Here is a 25,302-nt window from a genome sequence, read left to right as displayed (position 1 = left end):
CAAGCTACTCCTGGCTAGAGAGATTCAGGCCTTAGAGGCTAAATTCATAAGACTAGGCTTCTTAGAGAAGGGTAGGGCGATGGCCAGTGTTGATCTAAGGCCCACTTATATTGACAAAATTAAGGCCAAACAGTTTAAGGATGTAAACTTGAATGAGATTAAAGAAAAAGTTTTATTGGGCAAGGCCCAAGATGCAGTCCTTGATATAGGTGGGGTACTCAACTTTAGGGGAAGGATTTGTGTTCTCCGGGTAGATGACATAATTCAGAAAGTTTTATCTAAATCTCATGGTTTGTGGTACTCTATTCATCCCGAAGTGACCAAGATGTATCAAGACTTGAAGAGTCTACATTGGTGGTCGAGTATGAAGAAAGACATAGTCAAACATGTAGTTAAGTGCTAGAAATGCCAGCAGGTGAAATATGAACACCAAATACCTGCAGGTTTGCTCGAAAGGATGCCTATTCTTGAATGGAAATGGGAAAGAATAGTTATGGACTTTATAGTCCCAAGACCTTGGAGAAGTATGATTCCATTTAGGTGATAGTTGGCAGATTGACAAACTCAGCCCACTTTATTTTGGTTAGAGTGGATTAAAATGCACAACAATTGACAAAGATTTGTGTGAAGGAGATAGTGAGGTTGCACGGGATGCCACTTTCTATCATTTCAGACCGTGGTACTCACCTCTAAATTTTAGAGAAAAATACATGAAGAGTTGGGCACTCAACTCACCTTCAGCACAACCTTTCATCCACGGACAGATGGACAGTCAGAGAGGACCATCCAAGTGCTAGAAGATATGTTGAGGGCATGTGTGATGGATTTTAGGAGTCATTGGGACAAGTTCTTGCCCTCATGCGAATTCTCCTACAACAATAGTTATCACTCCAGCATTGAGATGACACCATTCGAAGCCCTTTATGAGAGGGGATGCAAGTCTCCCATAGGGTGGTTTGAGGCTGGAGAAGTGGAGCCCTTGGGGGTTGACTTGGTAAGGGATGCCCAGAATAAGGTAAGGAGCATCCAAGCTAAGCTTCTAGCCCTTGGGGATTGACTTGGTAAGGAATGACCAGGCTATTTGATTCTTAAATTAGCCTTGGTTGGTTGTATCAATGTTTATATATATATATATATATATATATATATGAGAGAGGGGGAGAGAGAGAGTGTACCAAATTAGTTGTGTGTTATATATCAAGATTATCCAATAATAATCTTGGTACATAAATCATAATTTACTATAACTGGCGCATTGTGTATCAAATCCGATAATATATATATATATATATATATATATATACATATATATGTATGTATTATTTGTGTTTTTAATTTTATTTTAATTCATTTTCTAATGTAATATGCATTATTTTGCAAAAACTGCTGGTTGTTTGTAGCTTCTTTTGTTGAGTACCTTCGCGATGGAATTCCGATTTCATCTGGTAGTTTCCAATCTGATTATCCTCATACAAGATATGCAATACTGTTATGAAAATATGGTAGCAAAAAGGCTAAGAGAGGTTATGTTAGAGAAAAAGATAATCAATCAAATTCTAAGGGTCATTTCAAACCATTGGCTGAAGAGGATTTGGTTAATGTAAAATAATTGTATATCATAGTTGTGTAGTCATGATACCTTTAATGTTTTGTTTTTTATAAGATACTTTTGCTTATGTTTTAGAGTAATACTCTTAAAATTTGTATGAATGTCTAATGTTTTTGGATTTGAATATCTTATCTTAGTCACGCCATGTTGTTGCATGTTGTCCATAGTGTCTTTTGTAATTATAAATAGACAACTAAGGATACATAACAACATGTCATGACTACATAATAATTCTTCTGAGACATAAAAGTATACTTGATACATAATAATTTACTCGATACATATCGGTGTCATGTTTTAAAACACAAGTATGAATCAGATACATAAATGGTGATACATAAATATTATTATCAGGTGTTTATTTAGTTTGTGGTAAATGTGAACAACTTGCGATTATGTATCTGAAATAATAAATGTGGAATATATTAATACATCTATTAAATCATGTATCCGATACACGACAGAAAGTATCAGATACACAATATTTTGTCTTTAAACAGTGCTACAATCAAAGACAACATTTATCAAATACATCTAGATACATCTGAATTTTTTATACAAGATGCTTTCATACTCCAAGCATAGTAATCTGAATAACATTTTAAGACATAGCTGCGTAATTTATTTTTCAATTTATTATATGTATCAAGTACATTTCAAATCAACACTATCTCATGTCACTCAAAAATAAAACCTACATTAATTCAGAACCACACCCAGATAGATAAATAGTAATATATCATGCCAATTTTCTTGATTAGAAGTCTTATATTCAAATTAATACCACATGTATCTCATACATATTAATGGTTAATCTATATTACATGTATCAGATACACATTACTGATCATGATACATTCATACATATTACTGCTAAATATTCATTCTTTGGTAATGATACATTCACACAAAATTAATTTACATGCATCTGATACCTAATAATGACCACACGTTAATGGATATAGACACATTACGGGCAATATTTACTTCTCTATTGTATCTGGTAGGATTACAATACTTAGCAATTTACTAAATATTTTTAGGAATAGTAAAATATCATGAGTAATATATCCAGATCGAAAATACAAATCAAAAAAATCTTTGGCCATGATATATTCATTATATTAACACTACATATATTTGATACGTAATAACTACAGCAAATTAATGCATCGATTTAAATCAAGCACCTTACGGGCAAACTTTACTACTTTAATGCATCAAGTAAGATTACAATACTTAACAATTTACTAAAATTTTTTAGAAATAGCAATGTATCATGACTAATACATCCATCTCAAGATCACAAATCAAATCAATAAATCAATGCATCTCTCCATCCTTTTTGTCTGATGTATCAATGTATAGTGGATACATTGAGAATCCAAACTCATATTTCTTCACCTCCATGTATAGCTTCACTCCCACGTCATTCTGAATTGTCATTGAAGACGAATTACCTTCTACAATGTACCGAATCATAATTTTTTTTCTTGATTCATCGATGCCCAATTAAGTTGCAATGGCTGATTTAAATTCATGAACAAAATATTTTTTCCAATTACGATTCCATCACTTTTGTATCATTCATACCTCACTTCGAATTTTCATATTTCTGAATGTCTCAGCAAAATCGAGATATTCATGATGTATTTTTTTAGGTAAATTTTCGAAAATCTTGATCCAAAATTGAAAGAAATTTCGATTCTCTATTGAAGAAATTTGAAATTGATGAAGCTGTTACAAGATGAAAGGTATTAATTACCTATTTGAATTACGTGATAACGTTAATTATGGTATTTAATTAATTTTTTACATTTTGTTTCCTTAAATAGCTCAACCTGAAAGGGTATGTTTGATTCACTTATGTATTCGGAAGGCAGCTTATGTATTCAAAAGTCTTAAAAAATCAGAAAATTTTCAAATTAAAAAAAATATATATAATTAATTCTTAGCATTATATAATATGAGTAAATTTTAATAATAATATGAGTAAATTTTAATAATAATAAACCATGCTATTATTTGATAACATTGGGTATAAAATCTCCCCTCCACTGATTTAATCATTTTATCATAAGAATTTCAGTTTGTATATCAAAAAATATTAATTTCATAGTAGAGAAAAGCTTAATCATCGCTTATACGAAGCAGTATTCGAAGCTTTGAAATACTGGCCATGAAGCTCGGTGTCATTACTGCATATTCCCGTTCTTCTCCGACCACCATCACACTCATCTCCGGCAATCCCCATGCTAGAACGGCGACGTTCGGTGTGAAATTTCCCTCTTCCCTCAATCCCAACTCCGGCTACGAAGTCTCTAACTTCCCCCTGACAATTTGTCCGTCCAAATCATCATCTGCAGTGGATTCTGCTGGTGCCGGAACGGAAACCTACAATCAAACAGTAGATGGAGAAATTTCGTCTCCACAGATTACGGAATCGCTCAATGTTGAAGTCGGAAGCCCTAAAATTTTACCGAGTTATTTCCCTCCCAAATTAAGCTTAAGTGACCAATCTTTCTTTCTCTTGGCCATCATTGCTTGCACGGTACTCTTAATTAAATTCTCTATGTTCTTTTCTTTCGTTAATATTTGCGATTTAAACATTGAGTGCATTTTTTTATGTGAGAAATTGCCAGTTTTTTTTCTTGGAAATTAAATTGTTTTCGAGATTGCATTTTTAAGGGTAAATAAGTTTTATGAGATTTTCTTTGTTATGTTTTGGTGCAACTGTGTGGTGCTAATGATTGGTAAATGCAGACGTCGGTGGCTTTCACAAGTCTGGTAGTTGCAACTGTACCAACGCTATTTGTGAGTTCTCTTGTCTCTTCCGTGGCAATTTCTTAGTACTTTGGTTTAAGCATTCTTAATTTTCTTCCCTGTTATTGAGATCATATTGGCCTTTGCAACTTTTTTGTGTATGGCATTTATACGTTTGAACTTTTGCCTGAAAATTGCATAAGCCGGGTGTCTATGCTAATAAATAGAAGCTAACCGTGTGCTTTGCGGTAGAAAGCCAGGATTTATGCTACTAAGAATATGATTGAGGGATTCTGTTTGAGTGTACGGTGAGAATGTCTGTCCATGGTATATTGTATAAATGTTATAATTGAATGCAATATAAAAAGTTATGTGCAACCCTCCCTATATTTACTTCAGAAGGTCTTAGTTTCATTTCCTTTTGACGGGAGGGAACAAATAGTTTTATGAGATGACAGTGTCATTGAGAGTCTTGTGTCATAATCCGCCACTTGATCATGAAGGTGAGGGAAAGATCTAGAGTCTTGGAGAGGTTAATAGAAGGCTCTAGAATGTTCAAGAGAATTCTTGAAAAGACTTAGTCAAACCTAGAACCTTGTAGATTAGTCTTGGAAGACCTAGATTTCTCTCGAGTGTGTAGAGATTTATAGAGAGAGACTTCTTTGTAAATATGGGAGGACTTGTATAGTAATTTTTATTTATACTCAAGCCCTTTAGGAGTAGTATAAATAGAGGGGGCATTCATTTATAACAAACCATCCGGAAATCAAGCATTCTTCCAAGTATTATAAAACCTTCTTCATAAAAAATTCTTTTGTCTTTCTTGCAATTTAGCATTCCCTTAATGATCTAGTCTTAAAGGCTTACTTGAGCTTGTAAGATCATGAAAAAATTGTGAGTAAGTTGTCAAGTGCCGCACGGAGGTCTTAGTTGAAGTCTAAGTACGTGACAACATGGTATCCGAGCAAGGTCTACTAAGCTACCGCCACCAACTTCAAGAAAGATGTTGGCAAGAAACTCTTAGAAGAATGAGGAGGTGCCGCTTGAGCCTACACCAAGTGAGGCCTAACATCCTAGTCACCCTCGGCTACTGAGGTGAGTGACGATGAACAAGGTGAGGATCCCGTGGATGTCATGCCCGGTATGGAGTGGATTGCAAGGGTTGATGCTGCACGGCAGACCGTGGAGATTTCGGACAAGCACTTGAACAAGTTCGACGACAAGTTTAAAAACTTGAAGGACTTCGCCCTTGAGGAGAATGACAATATCCGGAAGGAGTTGGACGAGCGCAGGGCAGCCGAGTACGAGATGAAGGAGACGATCACTTCCTTGGAGTGTTAGCCCATGGATGCACTGAGCACGTAGAGACCATGAGGGCCGAGATGGAAGTGCTCAAGGGAGATGTGGAAGCGAGAAGATGCGTGACGTTCGGTGCGGATAAGGAGGCCAAGATTGAGGCTCCTAAGCCACCTATGTTTAAAGGTGCCCGTGATGCACAAGAGGTGGAGAACTTCCTCTGGCACTTGGAGAATTACTTGAAGTGTAACAAAGTGAAGAGTGACGAGAGAAGTATCGACACAACCATGCTATACCTCTCGGAGATGGCTATGCTGTGGTGGAAGTGCAAAGAGTCGAAAATAGGAAAGGGGCTATGCACCATTAACACCTGGGAGCAGTTTCGAAACGAGTTCAAGAAGGTCTTCTTCCCCAACAACATCATCTATGAGGCGAAGTGCAAGTTCAGGGAGCTAAAATAGACGGGTAGCATAAGGGCCTATGTGAAGGAGTTCACTACTCTCACGCTTCAGATTTCCAACCTCACGGATGACGACATGTTCCACTTCATGGATAGGCTACGAAATTGGGCCAAGATGGAGTTGGAACGCCGACAAGTCAGGACTATCGATGAAGCCATCACACAAGTTGAGGCTCCGATAGACTTCAGGCATGATAAACATGACGAAGAAGAGGAGAGGAGGCAAGAGGTAGTCATGACCAAGGTGGGGGAGATTGTGAAGAGCAACAACCCCATCCCAAAAACCATAATAACCATAAGTTCGATGGCAAGAAGGCTGAACGATGAAGTGATGCCGATAGAAAGGCATAGACTGTGAAGGGGAATGGATGCTACATATGGAAGGGCCGTATGGCTATGCAAGGTGTCCTGAACTGAAGAACCTTGGTGCCATCTTACGGGAATTGAAGGAGAAAGATGCACAAGGGCAAGAGCAAGGTTCAGACACAACGCAATTGGGCTTGATTGGACTGTGCGGAGCTATTGCAAAGCAATCAAAAAAGCCGAAGGAGTACGACGCGCAGTATGTAGACATCACGATCAATGGACAACCCGCTCATGCTATGGTCGACACAAGTGCAGAGGCCAACATTATGACCAAGTCAACAACTACGAAGCTGGGGCTAAGTTACAGTCCAAGTAATGCCCGCCTTAGGAAGGTTAATTAACCCCTGACACCGGTATGCGGAGTTGCTCATGAAGTAGACATCACGTTGGGCAAGTGACAAGGTAAGGTAAGACCAACTTTACCGTCGCTCCCTTAGATATTTTTGATATCATCCTTGGCAGTGTTGTGAAAAAGCGCTAAAGAGCTCGCTTTAAGCGTGAAGCGAAGCGAGGCGAGGCACTAGCGCTTCAATACCGTGAAGCGAAGCGAAAACAGAAAAGCGTGCGCTTCATGGAAGAAGCGAGAAGCGCGCTTCATGTAGAAGCGAGAAAAAACGCGCTTATTTGTTAAAAGCGGCACTAGGGTTTATTTTAAAAGAACAAATCTGTAAACTTACAATTAATTATTCCACGTTGCTGTGACTTCTTCGAGACTTCGTCAGTTCAAACTTCAACCAGGTTAGTTTTTCTTCTCTTCTTCTTCTCTTCTTCTCTCTCTTTCTATTTTTATTTCTATTCAGCTTCTGCCGCTGTGATGTTCTTCTCTTTTTCTCTTCATCACTTCTTCTCATCTTGTTTTTCGGTTTCTATCCAGCAGTGCAGTTCTGCGCAGCTGCTGGTATGTTTTGGCCCTTTTTTTTGATTTGGGTTCTCAGTGGACCTCTATTTTGTTAAGCTATGCTCTGTTTTTTATATTTGTATCATGATTTTCTTTTTCTCATAAATCATTTTATCATATAATATTAATTAATTTGTTGAGCTGAAAAATTTGGTTGAATTTTTTATAGTGATTTTATTACACAAAACAAGAGCTGCTTTATTACACAAAACAAGGGCTGCTTTATTACCCACTGTAGCTGCTTTATTTTTTTTAATACTGCTGTAGTTGTTTTATTAGGCTAGTGGGCTGGTGATATGAAGTGGAGAATGGTTATTGGATGTTTAATTATCTGCATAAAGGGAATTTATCAAAAAGTGGAGCCCATAGACCACTTTCATGGCCAATATTTGACTTAAAACCCACTCAGCTACTCTATTACTGCTTTATTAATTTTGCTGCCATCTATCAACTGCTCTATTATTGTTTTGACAATTTGACTTGTGTGACTGAATTATTATTCTATTTTTTCTTTGTAGTAAGTTGTATTTTCTTAATGACACAAAAAAGGATCCAGCTTGGGCATATGGAATTGCCATGGGAAGTAACACAAAAATCAAATGTGTTTTTTGTGATATGACATATAATGAAGGGATATTTCGTCACAAGAAGCATCTTATTGGTGGTTATAAAGATGTTAAAGTGTGTCCAAAAGTCCTGAATAGTGTGAAGGAAGAAATAAAGGAGTATTTTACGAAAAAAATGAATTTAAATCTCAAATGAATCCTGAAGCATCCATGGTTAATCTTGTTGATAATGATGAAATGGATGATGAAGTTGAAGTGAATATGCCAATGGGACCTCCCTCAAAAAAGAAACCTTCAACTAGTGAAAGTGGGTCATCCACCGCTAGCAATGTCAAAGGTCCTCTTAATCTCTATTTCTCGCAAAAACCAAATGAAAAGAGAAAAGGTGGACCTATTGATTTAGAGGCTTCTAGCAAGATTTTACGGGATCGTGCTATATCTGCTTTTGCTAGGTGGATGTATGATGCAGGATTGCCTTTCAATTGTGTTAACTACACCGAAAGTTTTGGTGAATTCATTGAGGCCGTAGGCCAATATGGCCCTGGAATGAAGCCCCCTACCTATCATGAGGTAAGAGTTCCTTATTTAAAAAAAGAGGTGGAAAAGACAAACAAAATTGTAGAAGATCATAAGGTTCAATGGAAAACGTATGGTTGTTCCATTATGATGGATAAATGGACAGCAAGGAATGGGAAAATGATCATCAATGTTTTGGTGAATTCTCCAAAAGGGAGTGTGTTTCTTGAATCTCATGATGCTAGTGACTCTTCTACTGATTCTAATAAGATGTTTAACTTGTTTGAGAAGACTATCTTGAAAATAGGCAAGGAAAATGTGGTACAAGTTGTGACCGATAACGCAAGTGAGAACAAAAAAGCGGGTGACATGTTTAAGGGAGTGTTCCCGCATATTTTCTGGACTCCTTGTGCTGCTCATTGTATCAACTTGATGTTTGGTGACATTTTCAAAGAGGCCCCGTATTCTACAAGTGAACTTGAATCTTGATATTTAATGTTCTTTTTTAATCTTCATGTTAGTTTTCTTACTTATTAACTATTAAATTTTTTTGAATAGTTTTTGGTAAAGCTGTTAAGATACATTCTTATATCAGTCAAAAGGCACTGTTGTTGAATATGATGAGGAGATACACAAAGCAAAGAAATTTGGTAAAACCTGCTAAGACAAGATTCGCAACAGCTTTTTTGACATTGCATAGTTTTTATATGCAAAAGAAAAATCTGAGAACCTTGTTTATGTCCACTGAATGGAATGAGAGTGTCTATGCAAAGGAAACTCTTGGGAAAGAAGTTGCGAGACACATCATCAGTCCATATTTTTGGAATGACACTGTTCAAGCACTTAGAGTTGGTGGTCCTTTAATTAATGTACTTCGTATGGTGGATGGGGAGAAAAAACCACCAATGGGCTACATTTATGAAGCCATGGATAGGGCCAAAGAAAGTATTGAAAATGCATTCAATTATGATGACAGGAAATATATGAATGTTTTCAAAATCATTGATGCAAGGTGGACGGATCAACTTCATCAACCTTTACATGCAGCTGGACATATTTTGAACCCGGGGCTCTATTATAAAAATAATGAGATGAAGACTTTAACTGAAGAAGTGTGGTTGGGATATCATGCATATGTTGAGAGGATGATCCTAGATAAAACTTTGCAAGACAAAATAGGGGATGAGCTTGGTGTGTACATGAAAGCTGATGGGCTACTTGGAATTGAGTCGGCCATTAGAGCTAGAACCTTAAGGTCACCAGGTGAGCATTTCAACATTTAACTATTAGATCTTTAACTTTTAAGTTATTACATATTAACTTTTAAAATAATTCTTCTACTGTTGAATGGTGGATGCAATATGGTCATAATGTCCCAAACTTGCAACAATTTGCTATTAGAGTGCAAAGTTTAACTTGTAGCTCATCCGGTTGCGAGAGAAATTGGAGCATGTATGAACATGTGAGAACCTATATTACGTTATTACTAAATTAAATGATATCTTAGTTGTCCAAAGTCCTCCCATTAATTACTTTCTACATATTCTATGTAGATTCATACAAAAAAGAGAAACAGACTTGAGTTAAAACGCCTGAATGATCTAGTGTTCATCAAATATAATAGAGCATTGGTGCGTCGCTACAATGCTCGCAATACCATTGATCCAATTTTGTTGGATAATATTGATGATGCAAATGAATGGTTAACTGGAGCACCCCAAAATCATGAAGATGAAGAAGTATATGAAGGAGAAGGTCTCACTTATGGTGAAGTTGCTACGGCTAGTGGTGTGGAGGAGAATATTTATGGTTTTAGGGGGAGTACTTTAAGGGGCAAGGAAAAAAGAGTAGCTACAGGTTCAAGTTCATGTTCAAAATCAAATAGAAGTAGAACTCTTGTTGATGAGTCCTCCGATGAGGAAGAAGATGAGGACCAAGTAGAAGTAGAACCCTTGTTGATGACACTTCAAGAGTTTGAGGATCTTGTTGAAGAATAAGATTTTGCTCTCTTTGTGATTTGGTTATGCATTTGCTTTATATGTTGTTACTTATGAGGATTATTGACTATCTAGTTACTTTTTAATCCAAGTCTTTTGAGTTCTTGATTATTTATCTATGCATATTTTATATTTTATATTTTTATACTAAATAGTGCTTTTTCTGAAAAAAGCATGCGCTTCGCTTCACGCTTCTCGCTTCTGTGAAGCGAGCCCCCGTCGAACTTATTCCGCTTCTCGCTTCTCAAAACACTGATCCTTGGGCAGGAGTTCTTCCAGCAATGTCACACGGTGATCGACCCCTACCTCCAACAACTCGTGGTTATGGAGCAAGAGGGATCGTGTATGGTGCCCCTAATCAAGATGCCGAAGACAGTAGGACCAACCCAACTTTCGGCCCTGCATCTTGAGAAGGGCCTAGAGGAGGGAGTACCGACGTTCAACGACACCATTGCGAGTTTGAGCGAAGATAATGGTGCTAGAAAGGCATTGCCAACTTGCATGGAGAACGACATGATGCCGGAAGAGTTGCCAAGACACTTGCCTCTAAGGTGCCAAGAAGAATAGAGGTCAGTGTTGACTGAACCAAGCAGAAATAGGGATAACAGGCCACTGCCATGTTCGTCGTCCACTAGAAGGGACAATCTCCGGAAGAGGCCACATAAGAACGGCATGAAGACTTATGGCAGTATCAAGACTAAGTCCGAAAGCTATTGTAGAAGCAGTGCACTGTGATCGTCGCCATATCAGGTGGGGGAGAGTGTCATGACCCGCCACTTGATCATGAAGACTGGAGAAAGATGTAGAGTCTTGGAGAGGTTAATAGAAGGCTCTAGAATGTCCAAGAGAATTCTTGAAAAGACTTAGCGAAATCTAGAACCTTGTAGATTAGTCTTGGAAGACCTAGATTTCTCTAGAGTGTGTAGAGATTTCTAGAGAGGGACTTTTTTGTAAATATGAGAGGACTTGTATAGTAATTTTTATTTACACTCAAGCCCCTTAGGAGTAGTATAAATAGAGGGGGCATTCATTTGTGACAAACCATCTAGAAATCAAGCATTTTTTCCAAGCAATATAAAGCCTTCATAAAAAGCTCTCTTGATTTTCTTACAATCTAGCATTCCCTTAGCAATCTAGTCTTAAAGGCTTACTTGAGCTTGTAAGATCATGAAAGATTTGTGAGTAAGTTATCAAGTGCCGCACGGAGGTCTTAGTTGAAGTCTAAGTCTGTGACATTTGGCTCCATTGAATGTAGTGATATGTTACTGAATGTACAGACACATTATCATATTGTATACATATCACAATCATAGATATAAGATATTTAGGGATTTTCTATTTTTGTTTCCTTAGATAGATTTGCTTCTGATTTTGTTTCCTTAGATAGACTTGCTTGTACACATAAATAACTCTCATTCTTGGAATGATATGAGTAGGAAGATTGTTCCATTGTCTCTATATTTTACATGGTATTAGAGCCACTAGGGCTCAAAATCATTGATTATAAATTCCATACCTTCCTGGTAGCTTGATTTCTTTCACTCGCTAGTCCGTGGTTTGGCAGAACTAATTTTGGCTTACTACTCCGGTATCGTGTCGGCATTCACGACATATTTTAGTAATCTTCTGACACTAAAACTCTGCTTGGAAGGTGTGTTGTTCACTTCCTTTTTTTTACTCTAGCTCTTCAAAAGATCTTTTCTGATCTCTTTTTAACCACCATTAATTTTGAGCATTGGGTTTTGGTATTTGTGGATCTCAGATTCATTCTATTTGAACCTTTCCGGTGGTACTGTCTAGATTCAAGAATTCTGTTTGGAGACTGTTTGTTTCTAGGACTTGGGTGAAGTTTCAAGTTTTTCTTTTAGGTCTGTTCAAGTCCATTTTCCAGATTGGGTTCAGGTCTCACCATTGTCGAAATATCTTCTTGGTTTGTGAGGGACATCTGATAACTTATTTATAGGTCTTGTTAATTTGGTTGTAGCCCTTGTTAATTGTAGTCATTTGTAATCTATTTTTAAATCCTTTTGGACTAAACATTAGTTCAAAATCTTTGATTCTAGTCCATTATCTATGAAAATAATTCGGGGTTCAACCGATGAGTTTGCTAAATTCTATCAATATCATAAATCAGAGAAGGAATCCGCTTCAATTAATGTCTTTGCTGAGTCAAATAAAACATGTCTTATCACCTCTTCAAATAAATGGGTGATTGATTCAGGTGCCACAAATCACATGACGGGTAATCCTAATATTTTTTCTAGTTTTCAATCACACAAAACACCCTCTCTGGTTACCGTAGCTGACGGATCAACTTGTAATAGTCTTGGATCAGGGATTGTTAAACAACCTCATCTATTAGTTACCTGTATTAAGTCTACCAAAATTGGCCTTTAATTTGATTTCTGTTAGTAAACTTACAAGAGAGCTTAAGTGTTATATCTCTTTCTTCTCGATCATTGTTTGTTTCGTGATCTTACGACGAATCAGGTTATTGGTAAAGGACATATATTCGATGATCTCTACATCCTTGATGAATGGGAATCTCGATCTGTTGCCTGCTCTAGTGTTGTGTCTCCACTTGAAGCACATTGTTGATTGGTTCATCCTTCTTTACTTGTGTTGAAGAAACTTTGTCCTCAATTTCAAAATATTTCTTCATTGGATTGCGAGTCATGTAAATTTGCAAAACACCATCACATCTCATTAGGTACATGGGTTAATAAACGAGTTGAGTCAGCTTTTGAGTTAGTTCTTGGGGACCATATCCTATTGTTTCCAAAACTGGGCATAAGTATTTTGTCACTTTTGTGGAAGATTTCTCTCGAATGACTTGAATTTATTTTATGAAGAGTCGCTCTGAAGTATGTACTCACTTTTGTGCCTTTCATGCTGAAGTCAACTCAATTCAATGCTTCGGTATGTATTCTAATGAGTGATAATGCCAAAGAATACAAGTTAGAAATTTTTTAGTCTTACATGAGACTACACGGTATTCTCCATCAGTCTTCATGTGTTGATACACCCTTTCAAAATGGAGTTGCTGAGAGGAAGAATAGACATATACTTGAGACAGCTCAGGCACTTTTGTTCCAAATGAAAGTTCCTAAACAGTTTTGGGCAGATGCGGTCTCTACGACTTGTTTTCTAATTAATCGCATGTCATCAACTGTGTTTGCTGGTAATGTGCCTTACAGTGTTCTTTTTCCAAACATGTCACTATTTCTGGTGGAACCTAAGGTGTTTGGTAGCGCATGTTATGTTCGAGATGTTCGACCATGTGTTATCAAGTCGGATCCAAATTCATTAAAGTGTGTTTTCTTGGGCCATTCTCGCTTTCGGAAAGGGTATCAATGTTATTCTACTAAACTTGACAAAGATTTGGTGTCAACTGATGTGGTGTTTTCAGAGACTACACCATTCTTTTATTCACCTCCCGTTTCTACAAGTCAGGGGGAGGAAGATGAATGGCCATCTCATAGTTCTTCTATTAAGCATTAATCAACTATTGTGCCTTCAACACATGCTCCATTTGTACCAGTAAGACCACCAATTGTCCAAGTTTACACGCGGAGGCAAGAAACTGATGACCCGTGTCCTACATCAATTCCTTTTTCATCAAATCCTCTTCACTTGATCCTTCAGAAAATCTAGACCTTCGGTATTGCTCTTCGGAAAGGTACACGTCAATGCAAATCCACACATTCCATTGCCAATGTTGTTTCTTATGACCATTTATCTCCTGCATCTAGTTGTTTGATTGCCTCTCTAGTCTCTCTCTTTCTATATCCCCAAAATAGTGAAGGAAGCCTTAAGTCATCTTGGATGGCATAACGCAATGCTTGAGGAGATACATGCTCTAGGTGAAAATCATACTTGGGATTTGGTGGATTTACCTAAAGGAAAGAAAGCAGTAGGGTGCAAGTGGGTGTTTGCATTCAAAGTTAATCCTGATGGCTCTGTGGCAAGACTTAAGGCTAGACTTGTAGCAAAAGGCTATGCTTAGATTTATGGGATGGATTGTTCTGATACCTTCTCTCCGGTAGCCAAGCTCACCTCTGTCCGTTTGTTTATTTCCTTGGTTGCTTCTTAGGATTGGCCTTTCCATCAGTTGGATAATGTGTTCCGTCATCATGCTGATCTTCATGAAGAGCTATATATGGAGCAACCACCTGGGTTTGTTGCTTAGGGAGAGTATGGAAAAGTTTGTCATATGAGAAAGTCTCTATATGGTCTGAAGCGTAATCCTCATACTTGGTTTGGAAAATTCAGCAATGTAGTCCAAGAGTTTGGATTGCTAAAGAGCAAGTGTGATCACTCGGTCTTCTATAGACAATCAACATTTGGTATCATTCTTCTAGTTGTCTGTGTTGACGATATTATTATTACAGGAGATGATTGTGCTGGTATTTCTTCTCTCAAGAAGTTTTTACATGCCAAGTTTCATACCAAACACTTGGGGCAACTGCAGTACTTCTTGGGAATAGAAGTAGCAAGAAGCAAGAAAGGGATTTCTTGTCCCAAAGAAAGTATGTACTTGGCCTACTTGCAGAAATTGGAAAGTTAGGAGCCCTGACATGTAGCACACCAATGGTTCCTAGCGTACATCTTATTAAGGATGATGGTGACCCTTTTAATGATATGGAAAGATACAGAAGGTTAGTTGGGAAACCAAACTATCTCACGGTAACCCGTCCAGATATTGCTTATGCTGTCAGTATTGCAAGTCAATTCATGTCTGCACTGATAGTCAAACATTGGGCAGCCTTGGAGCAAATCTTATATTATTTGAAAGGAGCTCCTGGTCTTGGCATATTTTATAGTGATCACGGACTGATAACGCTCAATTACACCCTTACGATTCGAAATGTAGCAGTCACTAGCAATATAAACCCAACGTATAAGGTCGGGGTCGAATCCCATAAGAAACAATGTGTAGGCAGTTGAAGAAATAAAAAATTTCAAGCTACTAGTTTGAACCCGAAATAAAAGATACAATTATGATATGAAGATATTGGCAACAATTTAGGATAGGGGGATAGGAAAGAACAAGGAACAAAGCCTTTTCAAGCAAGGATACCAATGAGATTTGGGAATGGGAATTCAATCAACATCTATACGGTTCATTGCATATTAGCTTCATACAAGCTCAATTAATCATGGGTAAGATCATATATGCCTTGGAATCTACATTATCTACCTACTTCTCTCGAATGTTAGCAAATATTTGTCAACTAATTCTCTCGATCTAGTTAAGTGACAACACAATTAAGCCAATTATAGGTATTGCATGGATTCACTATCTCTAGCCAAAATCCGATATATGAGTTGCTATACCTCAAATTATGCACTAATCAACTTTTCTCAACCTCAATTGACTCTCTTAAGTTCAATCAAAGTAAATGGGCAAGCCCAAAGAGTGATCAAATTCATAGGAAAACAATTAAAGCATGAAATTGATTAGATAATCAAAAACCCATTTCATAAATGAGAAAATATTCAACTAATTACAAAAGCACAAGATGAAAATCAATGACCCACAAATTGTCTATCTCTAACACAAATTCCAAATCACCAATTAACAACTACACCTAGAATTTAAGCATTACAAAACAAAGATTTGAAGAAAGGATGAAAAAATAGTTACAAATTAAGCATTCAATTTTCACTCTAATGGTGTTTGTTGTGGAAACTTGCCTCACCCTTCGGGGTGGCCCAGTGGTTTGGGCTTGAGCCTTCCATGTTGGAGGTCTCAAGTTCGAAATCCCTTGCCCGCGAAAGTAAATGAGTTTGCCTTCTGGGTCGAGCTCGTCGCACCAGGCTTATCTAGTATGGGTTACCTCTCTTGTGTGGTTTGCGAGTTATTGCATAGGAGCGGGGGTTTTACCCTGTGCGCACCCAAAGGGTAGCTATTGCGGTTTTTCCTTTGTCATAAAAAAAAAAGCTATGCCCAAGCTCAAGAATTATCCAAGCATAATCAATATATCTACAAAATGGTTGTGCATGAGTGTATTATCAAATTTGGGATCAAAATTGTGAAATTAAAGAACTGCCCTGAAGTCGGGTTGTTTTCTTCATCGCGGTTGCGACAGGTTGATTGTAATCGCAAAGTCAAAGTTGACTCGACCATCGCGGTCGCAACACTTGACTATGCGATAACGTTGCTTAACTTTCTTGTTGACTGCGATTGGACAGTTAACTTCGCAGTCACGAAGACCATTTATTGCCAGTTCTAATTTTTTCAGTTTTAGCTCTCTTTTTGGCTTGATTTCACTTGGTTTCTTTTGTTATTCCCCAAATCAACTTTCATTTTCCTGCAAAATATGAAGAAAACCATGTCAAATGCATCCATTCTCACATAAATAAGACAATAATATGAGTTTAAAGACAAGAAGAGTGGGTAAAAATACCACTCTTCACGGACATACTCATATTGAGTGTTTTGCATATGCTCATTAGGTTGGGTCAAGAATTGATAGAAGATCTACAACTGGCTGCTACGTCTTTGTTGGTGGAAATCTTGTATCTTGGAGGAATAAAAAACAAAATGTTGTATCTTGATCTAATGCAGAATCCGAGTATAGAGCAACGACTCAATCCACATGTGAAATACTATGGATACATCACCTTTTAACTGAGGTTGGGTTAAAGCCTTTGTCTCCAGCTAAACTTTGGTGTAATAATCAGGCTGTTCTACACATAGCCTCAAATCCAGTGTATCATGAACGGACGAAGCATATTGATATTGACTGTCACTTTATTCATGAAAAGATTCAAGAGAACATGATTTCTACTGGTTATGTGAAGACAAGAGAGCAATTGGATGGAATATTGACAAATCTTTAAATGGAACTCGAGTCGAATATCATTGTCACAAGTTGGGCATGATTAATATCTATGCTCCAACTTGAGGGTAGGGTTGCTGAATGTACATAGACACATTATCATATTGTATACATAGCACAATCATAGATAGAAGATATTTAGGAATTTTCTGATTTTGTTTCCTTAGATGAATTTGCTTCTAATTTTGTTTCCTTAGATAGACTTGCTTGTACACATAAATAATTCTCCTTCTTGGAATGATATGAGTAGGAAGATTGTTCTGTTGTCTCTATATTTTACAAGGTCCAAAGCGCTGAGGTTAATTGTTATATTTTAAATGGAATAGGGTCAAAAGTGTCCCTACTATATTGAAAATGGTTTATATTTGTCATCTTTCAACCTAGTGGACCATAATTTCCCTGTTAATTTTCAGGTTAAAAATGACCCTCCTTCTACCTATTGGATCTCATTTCCCCTTAACGTTAAATTTGGAACCAAAAATGCCCCTTCTTTTAATGGAGTTATGCGATGTCATATGTGGGGTTTTAACAAATCAGTACCACCTATTTAATTAAAGTCCTATATATGTCATCTCATAATTCCATTAAAAGGAGTGACACTTATAACCGTAAAGGGAAATTGGGGTCCATGGGGTTTTAACAAATAAGTACCACCTATTTAATTAAAGTCCTATATGTGTCATCTCATAATTCCATTAAAAGGAGTGACACTTATAACCGTAAAGGGAAATTGGGGTCCAATAGTGGAAGGAGGGACATTTTTAAATAGAAAATAATGTTAAGGGCAATTATGGTCCAATAGGGGGAAGGAGGGCAAATATTTAAACCATTTTCAATATGTTGGGGGAATTTTAGACCCTTTTAAAATGTCATAACATGTTAGAAGCCTTTCCCATCCTTGTACATCTTAAAACAAATAAATAGTTTAGCTTTGTTCTTCTTTCACTTGCATTTGTTTAGGTTGTGAATGGTCTTTAGAAGGTTCAGTAGACCTTGAGAAGATAACAGTGTGCAATACAAGCTCCTAAAGTTTCATCATAAAGATCCTATAGTTATTTAATTTGTTGGAATATACTATGTATTGATTTTCTGATTTTAGTAAAAAATCATGACTTATGTGTACATATATATTGTGGTCTACATCAATCAATTTATGAGTAGTCCTATTTGAGCAACCTACGAGCTTTACAATGAAGAGATTGATTTACAATGAAGTGTTTTTCTTATATACTGATTAGGCAGCTAATCAAGATCAAAATTGATCGCATCGTGTTGCACCCAAGGGTGTGGTGTAGTGATCAATGAAGTGGCAGGAGAATTATGAGGTCTTAGGTTTGAAATTCTTCCTGTCTGCCTAAGTATTAGTGGACAGAGTTATCCGGTACCTATGTTGGTGAGAAATAGAAGGTTCCAAGTGAAATAATCGAGATGCGTGCAAGCTGCTCCAGACAACACCATCATTAAAAAGGAATTGATCTCATTCTGTTTAGTGAAAGTTGAAAGTTCCCAATCAGACTGCATCATTTTCCATGTAGAGTTAATGCCCAAGTTTCACAAGCTAAGCTTTGGCCTGATCCGACTTCCCACCAACCGCCCTAACGATGTTTGTGAATCCACTACATTGTAAGTTCCTATAACTCTTGCCAATTACCCTGGAAATGAAAATTCTCATTGGGAGAATGAAGTTATCATGTCAGCAAGATCTTTGATTGATGTGCCTAAATAAGGTTGATCATGTTTAACTGCTTGGAGCTTTCTCTATACCTTAATTGAATTGCCGCACTCTTACCTTGAGCTCTTGCATAATGAGGTGTCCCTTGTTTGCTCTTGGATTGGATTAAGAAACAATTCTTACTGTGGAAGCAGAACTTGTCATTCTTCTCCCTCCAATGCCAGTAGATAAGTACACTAGCGTTGAAATGCTCTTTTATCATGTATGTAGATTACTTGGTCAATTACTTGATTGCACTAGTCTCATAGCCATCTCTTTAGTGTTCCCCCATTCTTTCTTGTTAACACAGGAAATCTAACTCATTCTAAGGTAGAGCTCTTAGAACCCTACTTAAAGTTAAATGTAGTTCTTTAGCTAAATCAAGGAGAGTAGAAATTGCGGGAGAAACCTGCATTCTTACACGGGATGGGAATAAAGGTTTCTAAGATCGGAACTCACCACCTAAGTATTAAGTAACCTTAGGGATAATCTTAACATTCCTCCCTTTGGATCTTGAACTTACCCTTCATCAACTTCCCTCTTTGTCCTCTCCTTGTCACCCTCATGCTGGCTGTCCTCTAAACCATCTCTTAGTTATCTTCCTTTTTTAGTATATTATTTTTTTAATATAGCTTCATAAGTCATAGCAACCTTCTGCGTTTTATTTATTGCTTCAAAGTTTGACGCAAGGCTGCCCTTTTTATGTATACGAACTTACTGATTTTACCTTGCTACTGAAAGATTGTAATATAATAATAGAATATTGGTTGGTGCTTGCACGTTATTTTTCTTTTTATTTAAGTTAGAAATGTAAGGTATTTAAGCGATACAACCCTGTTTCTGAATTTTATGAAACAAACATCATGTCCAGAATCTTGGTTCTGTCTGTAGTCCTTGTGTTTGCGATTTTCAACTTATAAGTTTATAACCAGATGTTACACTGTCTAATATTATCTGCCTACTAGTCAAACCCTAAACACCTGTTCTTACACCGAGGCAAAAGAAAAAAGTTTCTTCATGAAAGTCTGAAGGATATGCATCTAGTGAGACATAATACATTCTTTTTGTGGTGCTTGTGGTGCATTTTTGCTTGATACAAAAATAATTGTCTTAAAGACCTGCTCTTCTTATTCAAAGGATAAGTGGAGTACTCATAGAACGTGGTCTCTTTTTTTTTGATAACTATGGTGTCCGGGCTAGCTTGCATCCACCTCGATTAATTCCACGAGATACGTGCCACCTCCCACCTCCCACCTCCCACCAACAACAAGTAATAGGTAATTCTATCCACCAAGGCTAAGACAGATGAAATTTAAACCTAAGACCTCATGGTTCTCACCCACTTCATTGACCACTAGGCCACCTGTGAACTTGGTCTCATTTTTTACACATGCCTTTTTAGAAACAAATATTTGAGACGTAACACAAATAATTAACATAATGGCCTATAAGTTATGAATTGTGAGAGAAATGCTGATTACTGTGTGAATGTGGAGCCAATAGTTTCGAAACACCTCAGTTCAACTCATTTGATCTTTTTCTGTAGGCTATGCGTAGAGCAGCAATATCTCTGTCAAAGTTGGCAGATACTGCTCGAGAGGAGCTTCCTAGTACAATGGCTGCTATCAGACTCTCTGGGATGGAAATCAGTGACCTTACACTGGAATTGAGTGATTTAAGGTAACAAATTTCCTCACTCAAAAGGGGCCTGACCAGTTTCTCTTAGGATAAACTTACTGAAGTTCTTTGAAGATATCAAATATCTGGAAGCAAGATAGTATTGGTATTTCGAAGGGAATAATCATTTCTAGATATCTCAAGGACTAAGTTACTTCAACGTAATTATGTACTTATTATGGTTTATGATTTAAAAGCTTATTCTTCAAATGAGAAACCAAAAGAAATATTTGGTTAGTTTGTTGTTTATGTGTCATGTTGCTGGTTTTGCAATATAATTTGGTGCAGCATATTATTAAGAGCTTCAGGAAAAATAACATGATATTCTGCAAAACTTGTTGGAGTTATCAAAATTATTAAGTTGTATAGTCGTATAATAATGGTTGGAATATAAATTTTCGTGCTTATTGGAAGTATACCTATGGAACGGGTAGAAAGGTATCACTTTTTCATCAGAACTAGGGAAATAAACAAATTTGCTTCTACAAGAACTCAAAAGTAGCTGGCACTTGTTGCTGGTGGGAGGTCGTTCGTATCCCGTGGAATTAACCTAGGTGCATGAAAGCTGGTCCAGACACTACACGTATCAAAAAAAAAAAACTCAAAAGTTGCACTAAAAAAAAAAGGGCAGCCCGGTGCACTTAAGCTCCCGCTATGCGCAGGGCCCGGGGAAGGGCCCGACCACAAGGGGTCTATTGTACGCAGCCTTACCTTGCATTTCAGCCAGAGGCTGTTTCCAAGGCTTGAACCCGTGACCTCCTGGTCACATGGCAGCAACTTTACCTTGGGCCAGTTGAACTTTCTTTTGAATTTGCTTCCCCATAGACCCATACTTGACAAGATGCTAACGAACAATTACTTTTCTATGTTTCTAGTTACCACATTCTATATCTTTTGCATTATGGTGAATATCTAACCCTCATAACCTTGTTCATTTTTCGTTCTTTCACTACTTGTGTGTCACTGCTGATTCCACTCTCCATAAATTTCATTTCCTGCAAAATAAGTGTTATCTTATACCTCTGTCACATTTATTGATTTTTGAAAACTTTTAATTCTCACTTTCCGCTTGTAGTCTGTTCTCGGAATCATGTATGATGGAAACATATCCTCTAAGAAATGCAAATTAGTGTAGTTGTTTACGACATGATAAATGTTTATGACTTAGATAGGAGGTTATGGAGGACACGGATTAAGGTAGTTGGTTAGTTAGATAGTCGAGAGTTGTCTCGCTTATTGCTAGTAGTCGTAGTATTACTTTGAGATTACCTTGTTATTCCATTTCTGTGACTATTTGATGTTTCTTGCATTTCGATTATCTTATTATTTTGTTGTAGTGCCGGTTACTTTTTAGTATATTTTGTCATGCCTTCTTTAGCATTTTGTCTTGGCTTCTTCTCTCGTTGTTTTCCTTTTTCAAACTGCTTTATAATGTTTTTACTTGAGCCGACGGTCTATCGAAAACAACCTCTTTACCCCACAAGGCAGGGTTAAGGTTTGCGTAGGCACTACCCTCCTCAGACCCCACTTGTGGGATTTCACTGGGTCTGTTGTTGTTGTTTGTTTACAACATGATAAGATTCAAATCCATCTCAGGGAAGAATTGTTCAGCTAGTAATAGCATTATCTTCTTGATATTTCCTTGGACAGTTTGGAGTAAGGTATGAAATGTCTAAAGAATTTTACTTGAAGTACACTGGATGAATTTTTTTCTATTCTCCTTATTAAGTAGTAGAATTAGGAACAGTGAGTAGCCGATTATATTTTATTTCTCCGACAGCCTTCCTCTTTGGTTGCTCTTGTGTGCTCTACGTACTTGGTTTTCAATATCAAAAGAATGTTAAGTTTCCTATGGATTCAGAGTCTCTGATGAATCCAACATTAGTGAGGTACAGGTAGAGCAGATTGGATCAAGGATAATTCCAGCTTACTCTCCACCTAACTGGGTTGAGTGGCTAACTAAGAGTTTCTTGCAACTCTCTGATACCATCGTTGAATGGTTTTGAGATATTACCTTTATATTTGACCACCTTTCCTAATCCTCTTTGGTGGGCACAATTGGACGTAATTTCCTGCTTTGGTAATGCTTCTAGGCACGAACTAATTTTTGTAACTATGGGAAGGAGAGAACAAAAATAGTGTCATTTGTACTGTCTGAGGATGGGTATTCTACAGGGATGGCAATGGGGCGATTAAGTTGCGGGTTGAGACTAAACCCGCAAAAATCTTAACCCGCCCCACCCCACATAAACTTTTTCTCTGATTTCAACCTGCCCCACCAAAACCCACCCCGCTCTGCCCCGCTTAAGTTTTTTTTTTCCGCACGTTTAACATTTAATTTTTTTAGACAGTTCTTTTTTTCCTGTACAAAAAATAGAGACTTTGATGTTACCAAACAGTTAATCTTGCAAACCAAGAGCTTCTTCAAGAATAATTGGTCCGTCAATTAAATTATCAACCGTAGCACAAAGTTATGAGTTATCAGTTATCACATATATGAGTAGTGCAAATCATGCAATCGAATCATAACTATGATGGCCTGCATATTTATAGAAGAGCATTAACAACTTTTATTTTATTTTTTAAAATAAAAATTCAGGATTGACTTTCTTAACTGTTGGTTACTCGGTTATTGCATGAGAAAAAAAGAGTCTTTCAATGGGAATGAGACTAGAGACTCAAGAGCTTTACTTCTGCTTTTGTTGAGAGCCCCACCCCACTTCGAAGCTTAGATTTTTTCTTCACCCCGCTCCGCAAAGTCTTTAACCTGCCCCGCCCCGCACTGCACCATTGCCATCCCTAGTATTCTATTGATTTAATGTGCAAAGGTTGGAGATTACAAAGTTTTTGAATTGCTAGGGTTGAAAAGAGGCAGTTTTCAAGAGGGTTATTGAATGTGAAACTAGAGAAGAAATTAATAGGAAAATAGAAGATTTGTGGTAGTTTCTTGGTCATTAGATTTCTATAATGCTATTTGTTGAGAGAAATTCCTAGAGTTTACCTGTTAATACAAATAGGAAAAAAGAACTTCAATGTAAAGAAATGTTAGACATTTCCTAAGAGCTCATGAAAAAATGGGAATTAAGAAGAGACCTCGTCATATTCAAAAATAATTCCAATAACACACTGAGACAATCTAAAGTGGGAGGTAGCAGGTGCCCGGTGGAATTGCACCTTCTGGGTATTAAAGGTTCATGTTTTAAATATCAAAATAGCTAACCAGTCAAACTCGAGAAACCTGGGCAACATTATTTCAGAAGCTTTAGGCCATTCTTATTATGGAAAAAACGTAATAAAATTCGACTCTTTCGCAAGGTAATATGATGTGATTCACGTGAAGCTTTCAAATAGGGTGGCCAAGGTCTGAGTAAATGTATGAACTAATGTCCATTGTCAGTTCGATAATTTTTTTTGAAGCTGAACCCTTTTTCCATCGATTTCCAGTCAATATATTTAAACTACAACTCAATATATGTTCCAGAGAGTAATGTTGCTATTGTATGTGATGCTCAGTCAAGAGATAGCTGATGGTGTCAACAAATCTGCTCGAGCTGTGCAAGCAGCAGAAGCTGGAATCAGAAAAATTGGGTCTCGTGCTCACCAGCAAACAATGTGTATGCTCTCTCATATATTCCTTTCATAAAGGCAGATCATGTGATTTCTTCCTAATTTAAGATTACTTACTTTCTGTTCGATTGTGTCATTAGCAATGATTCAGGAGAGAGCAGATCTTCCAGTCATATCTTTGCAGCCGGTTGTAACTGGAGCAGCAAAGAAGACTTCTCGTGCTGTTAGCCAAGCCACGAGAAGATTCATGAATATGATCTCTGGAGGTGAACTTGGCTCAGAAATGGAAGACAACAGTGAAGTTGATCTGGAACCTTAGAGAGCACATCTCCACTATTTTACTTGATCATTGGCAGAGTAAAAACAAGTTTATATGTTCCAAACAAAATCTTGAACATGAACAGCACATGTAAAAGCAATGATTCAGAATGTTTTTCTGTAAATATTAGCCATCTTTCAAGAATGAGATAGGCAGCTACGTATTTTATGCTTGCTGTGTGGGAACGAGAGTTTCTTCTGCTTGATTTTGTGCTTGAGATTGTCAAAACTGCACAGCAACCATGGTTATCTTGTCATTCACTAATGAGCTACTTAATTTGTTCAATTTTATTTTTAAGCATTTGTCAGAAACAATTTGAATATTTTATATTTGCACATGGTGAACCACAGATATTTCTTGAGAATATGCTAGATATGAAGTAACCAGAGTAGTACGAGAATGATTTTCAATGTTAAATGTGAAATTGTATCCATGTGACCAGGAGGTCACGGGTTCAAGTCTTGGAAACAGCCTCTGGCAGAAATGCAAGGTAAGGCTGCGTACAATAGACCCTTGTGGTCAGGCCCTTCCCTGGACCCTGCGCATAGCGGGAGCCTTAGTGCACCGGGCTGCCCTTTTTAAGTTAATGCCCTTGCACGGGTCCAAATGTAACATTTGTTGCTCTTTCTTGGATAGTTTCAAATATATATAATAAAGTAATTAGATTATAATAAATATATAGCTATTAAAGTAATAAAAATATAAAATTGAC

At 37.2% G+C, this 25,302-nt stretch overlaps 1 protein-coding gene across 2 annotated transcripts; it reads left to right on the top strand.

Annotated features, from left to right (window-relative positions):
* The first annotated feature begins 3,671 nt into the window (after positions 1 to 3,671).
* LOC129903111 (uncharacterized) lies at positions 3,672 to 24,887 on the top strand. Of its 2 annotated transcripts, XM_055978606.1 has the most exons (5): positions 3,672 to 4,160; positions 4,373 to 4,423; positions 20,574 to 20,707; positions 24,218 to 24,318; positions 24,412 to 24,887. In XM_055978606.1, the coding sequence occupies exons 1-5, from the start codon at positions 3,789 to 3,791 to the stop codon at positions 24,588 to 24,590; spliced, it is 837 nt and encodes a 278-aa protein (XP_055834581.1). In that variant the 5' UTR covers positions 3,672 to 3,788; the 3' UTR covers positions 24,591 to 24,887. The 2 variants fall into 2 exon arrangements, with proteins under 2 accessions (XP_055834581.1, XP_055834589.1); XM_055978614.1 differs by lacking the exon at positions 20,574 to 20,707 and having other exon boundaries at positions 24,186 to 24,318.
* Positions 24,888 to 25,302: the final 415 nt, after the last annotated feature.

The sequence above is a fragment of the Solanum dulcamara genome, chromosome 1 (genome assembly GCF_947179165.1).
Source record: "Solanum dulcamara chromosome 1, daSolDulc1.2, whole genome shotgun sequence".
In the NCBI taxonomy this organism is placed as follows: Eukaryota; Viridiplantae; Streptophyta; class Magnoliopsida; order Solanales; family Solanaceae; genus Solanum; species Solanum dulcamara.
This window is presented reverse-complemented; position numbering and strand designations above follow the sequence as displayed.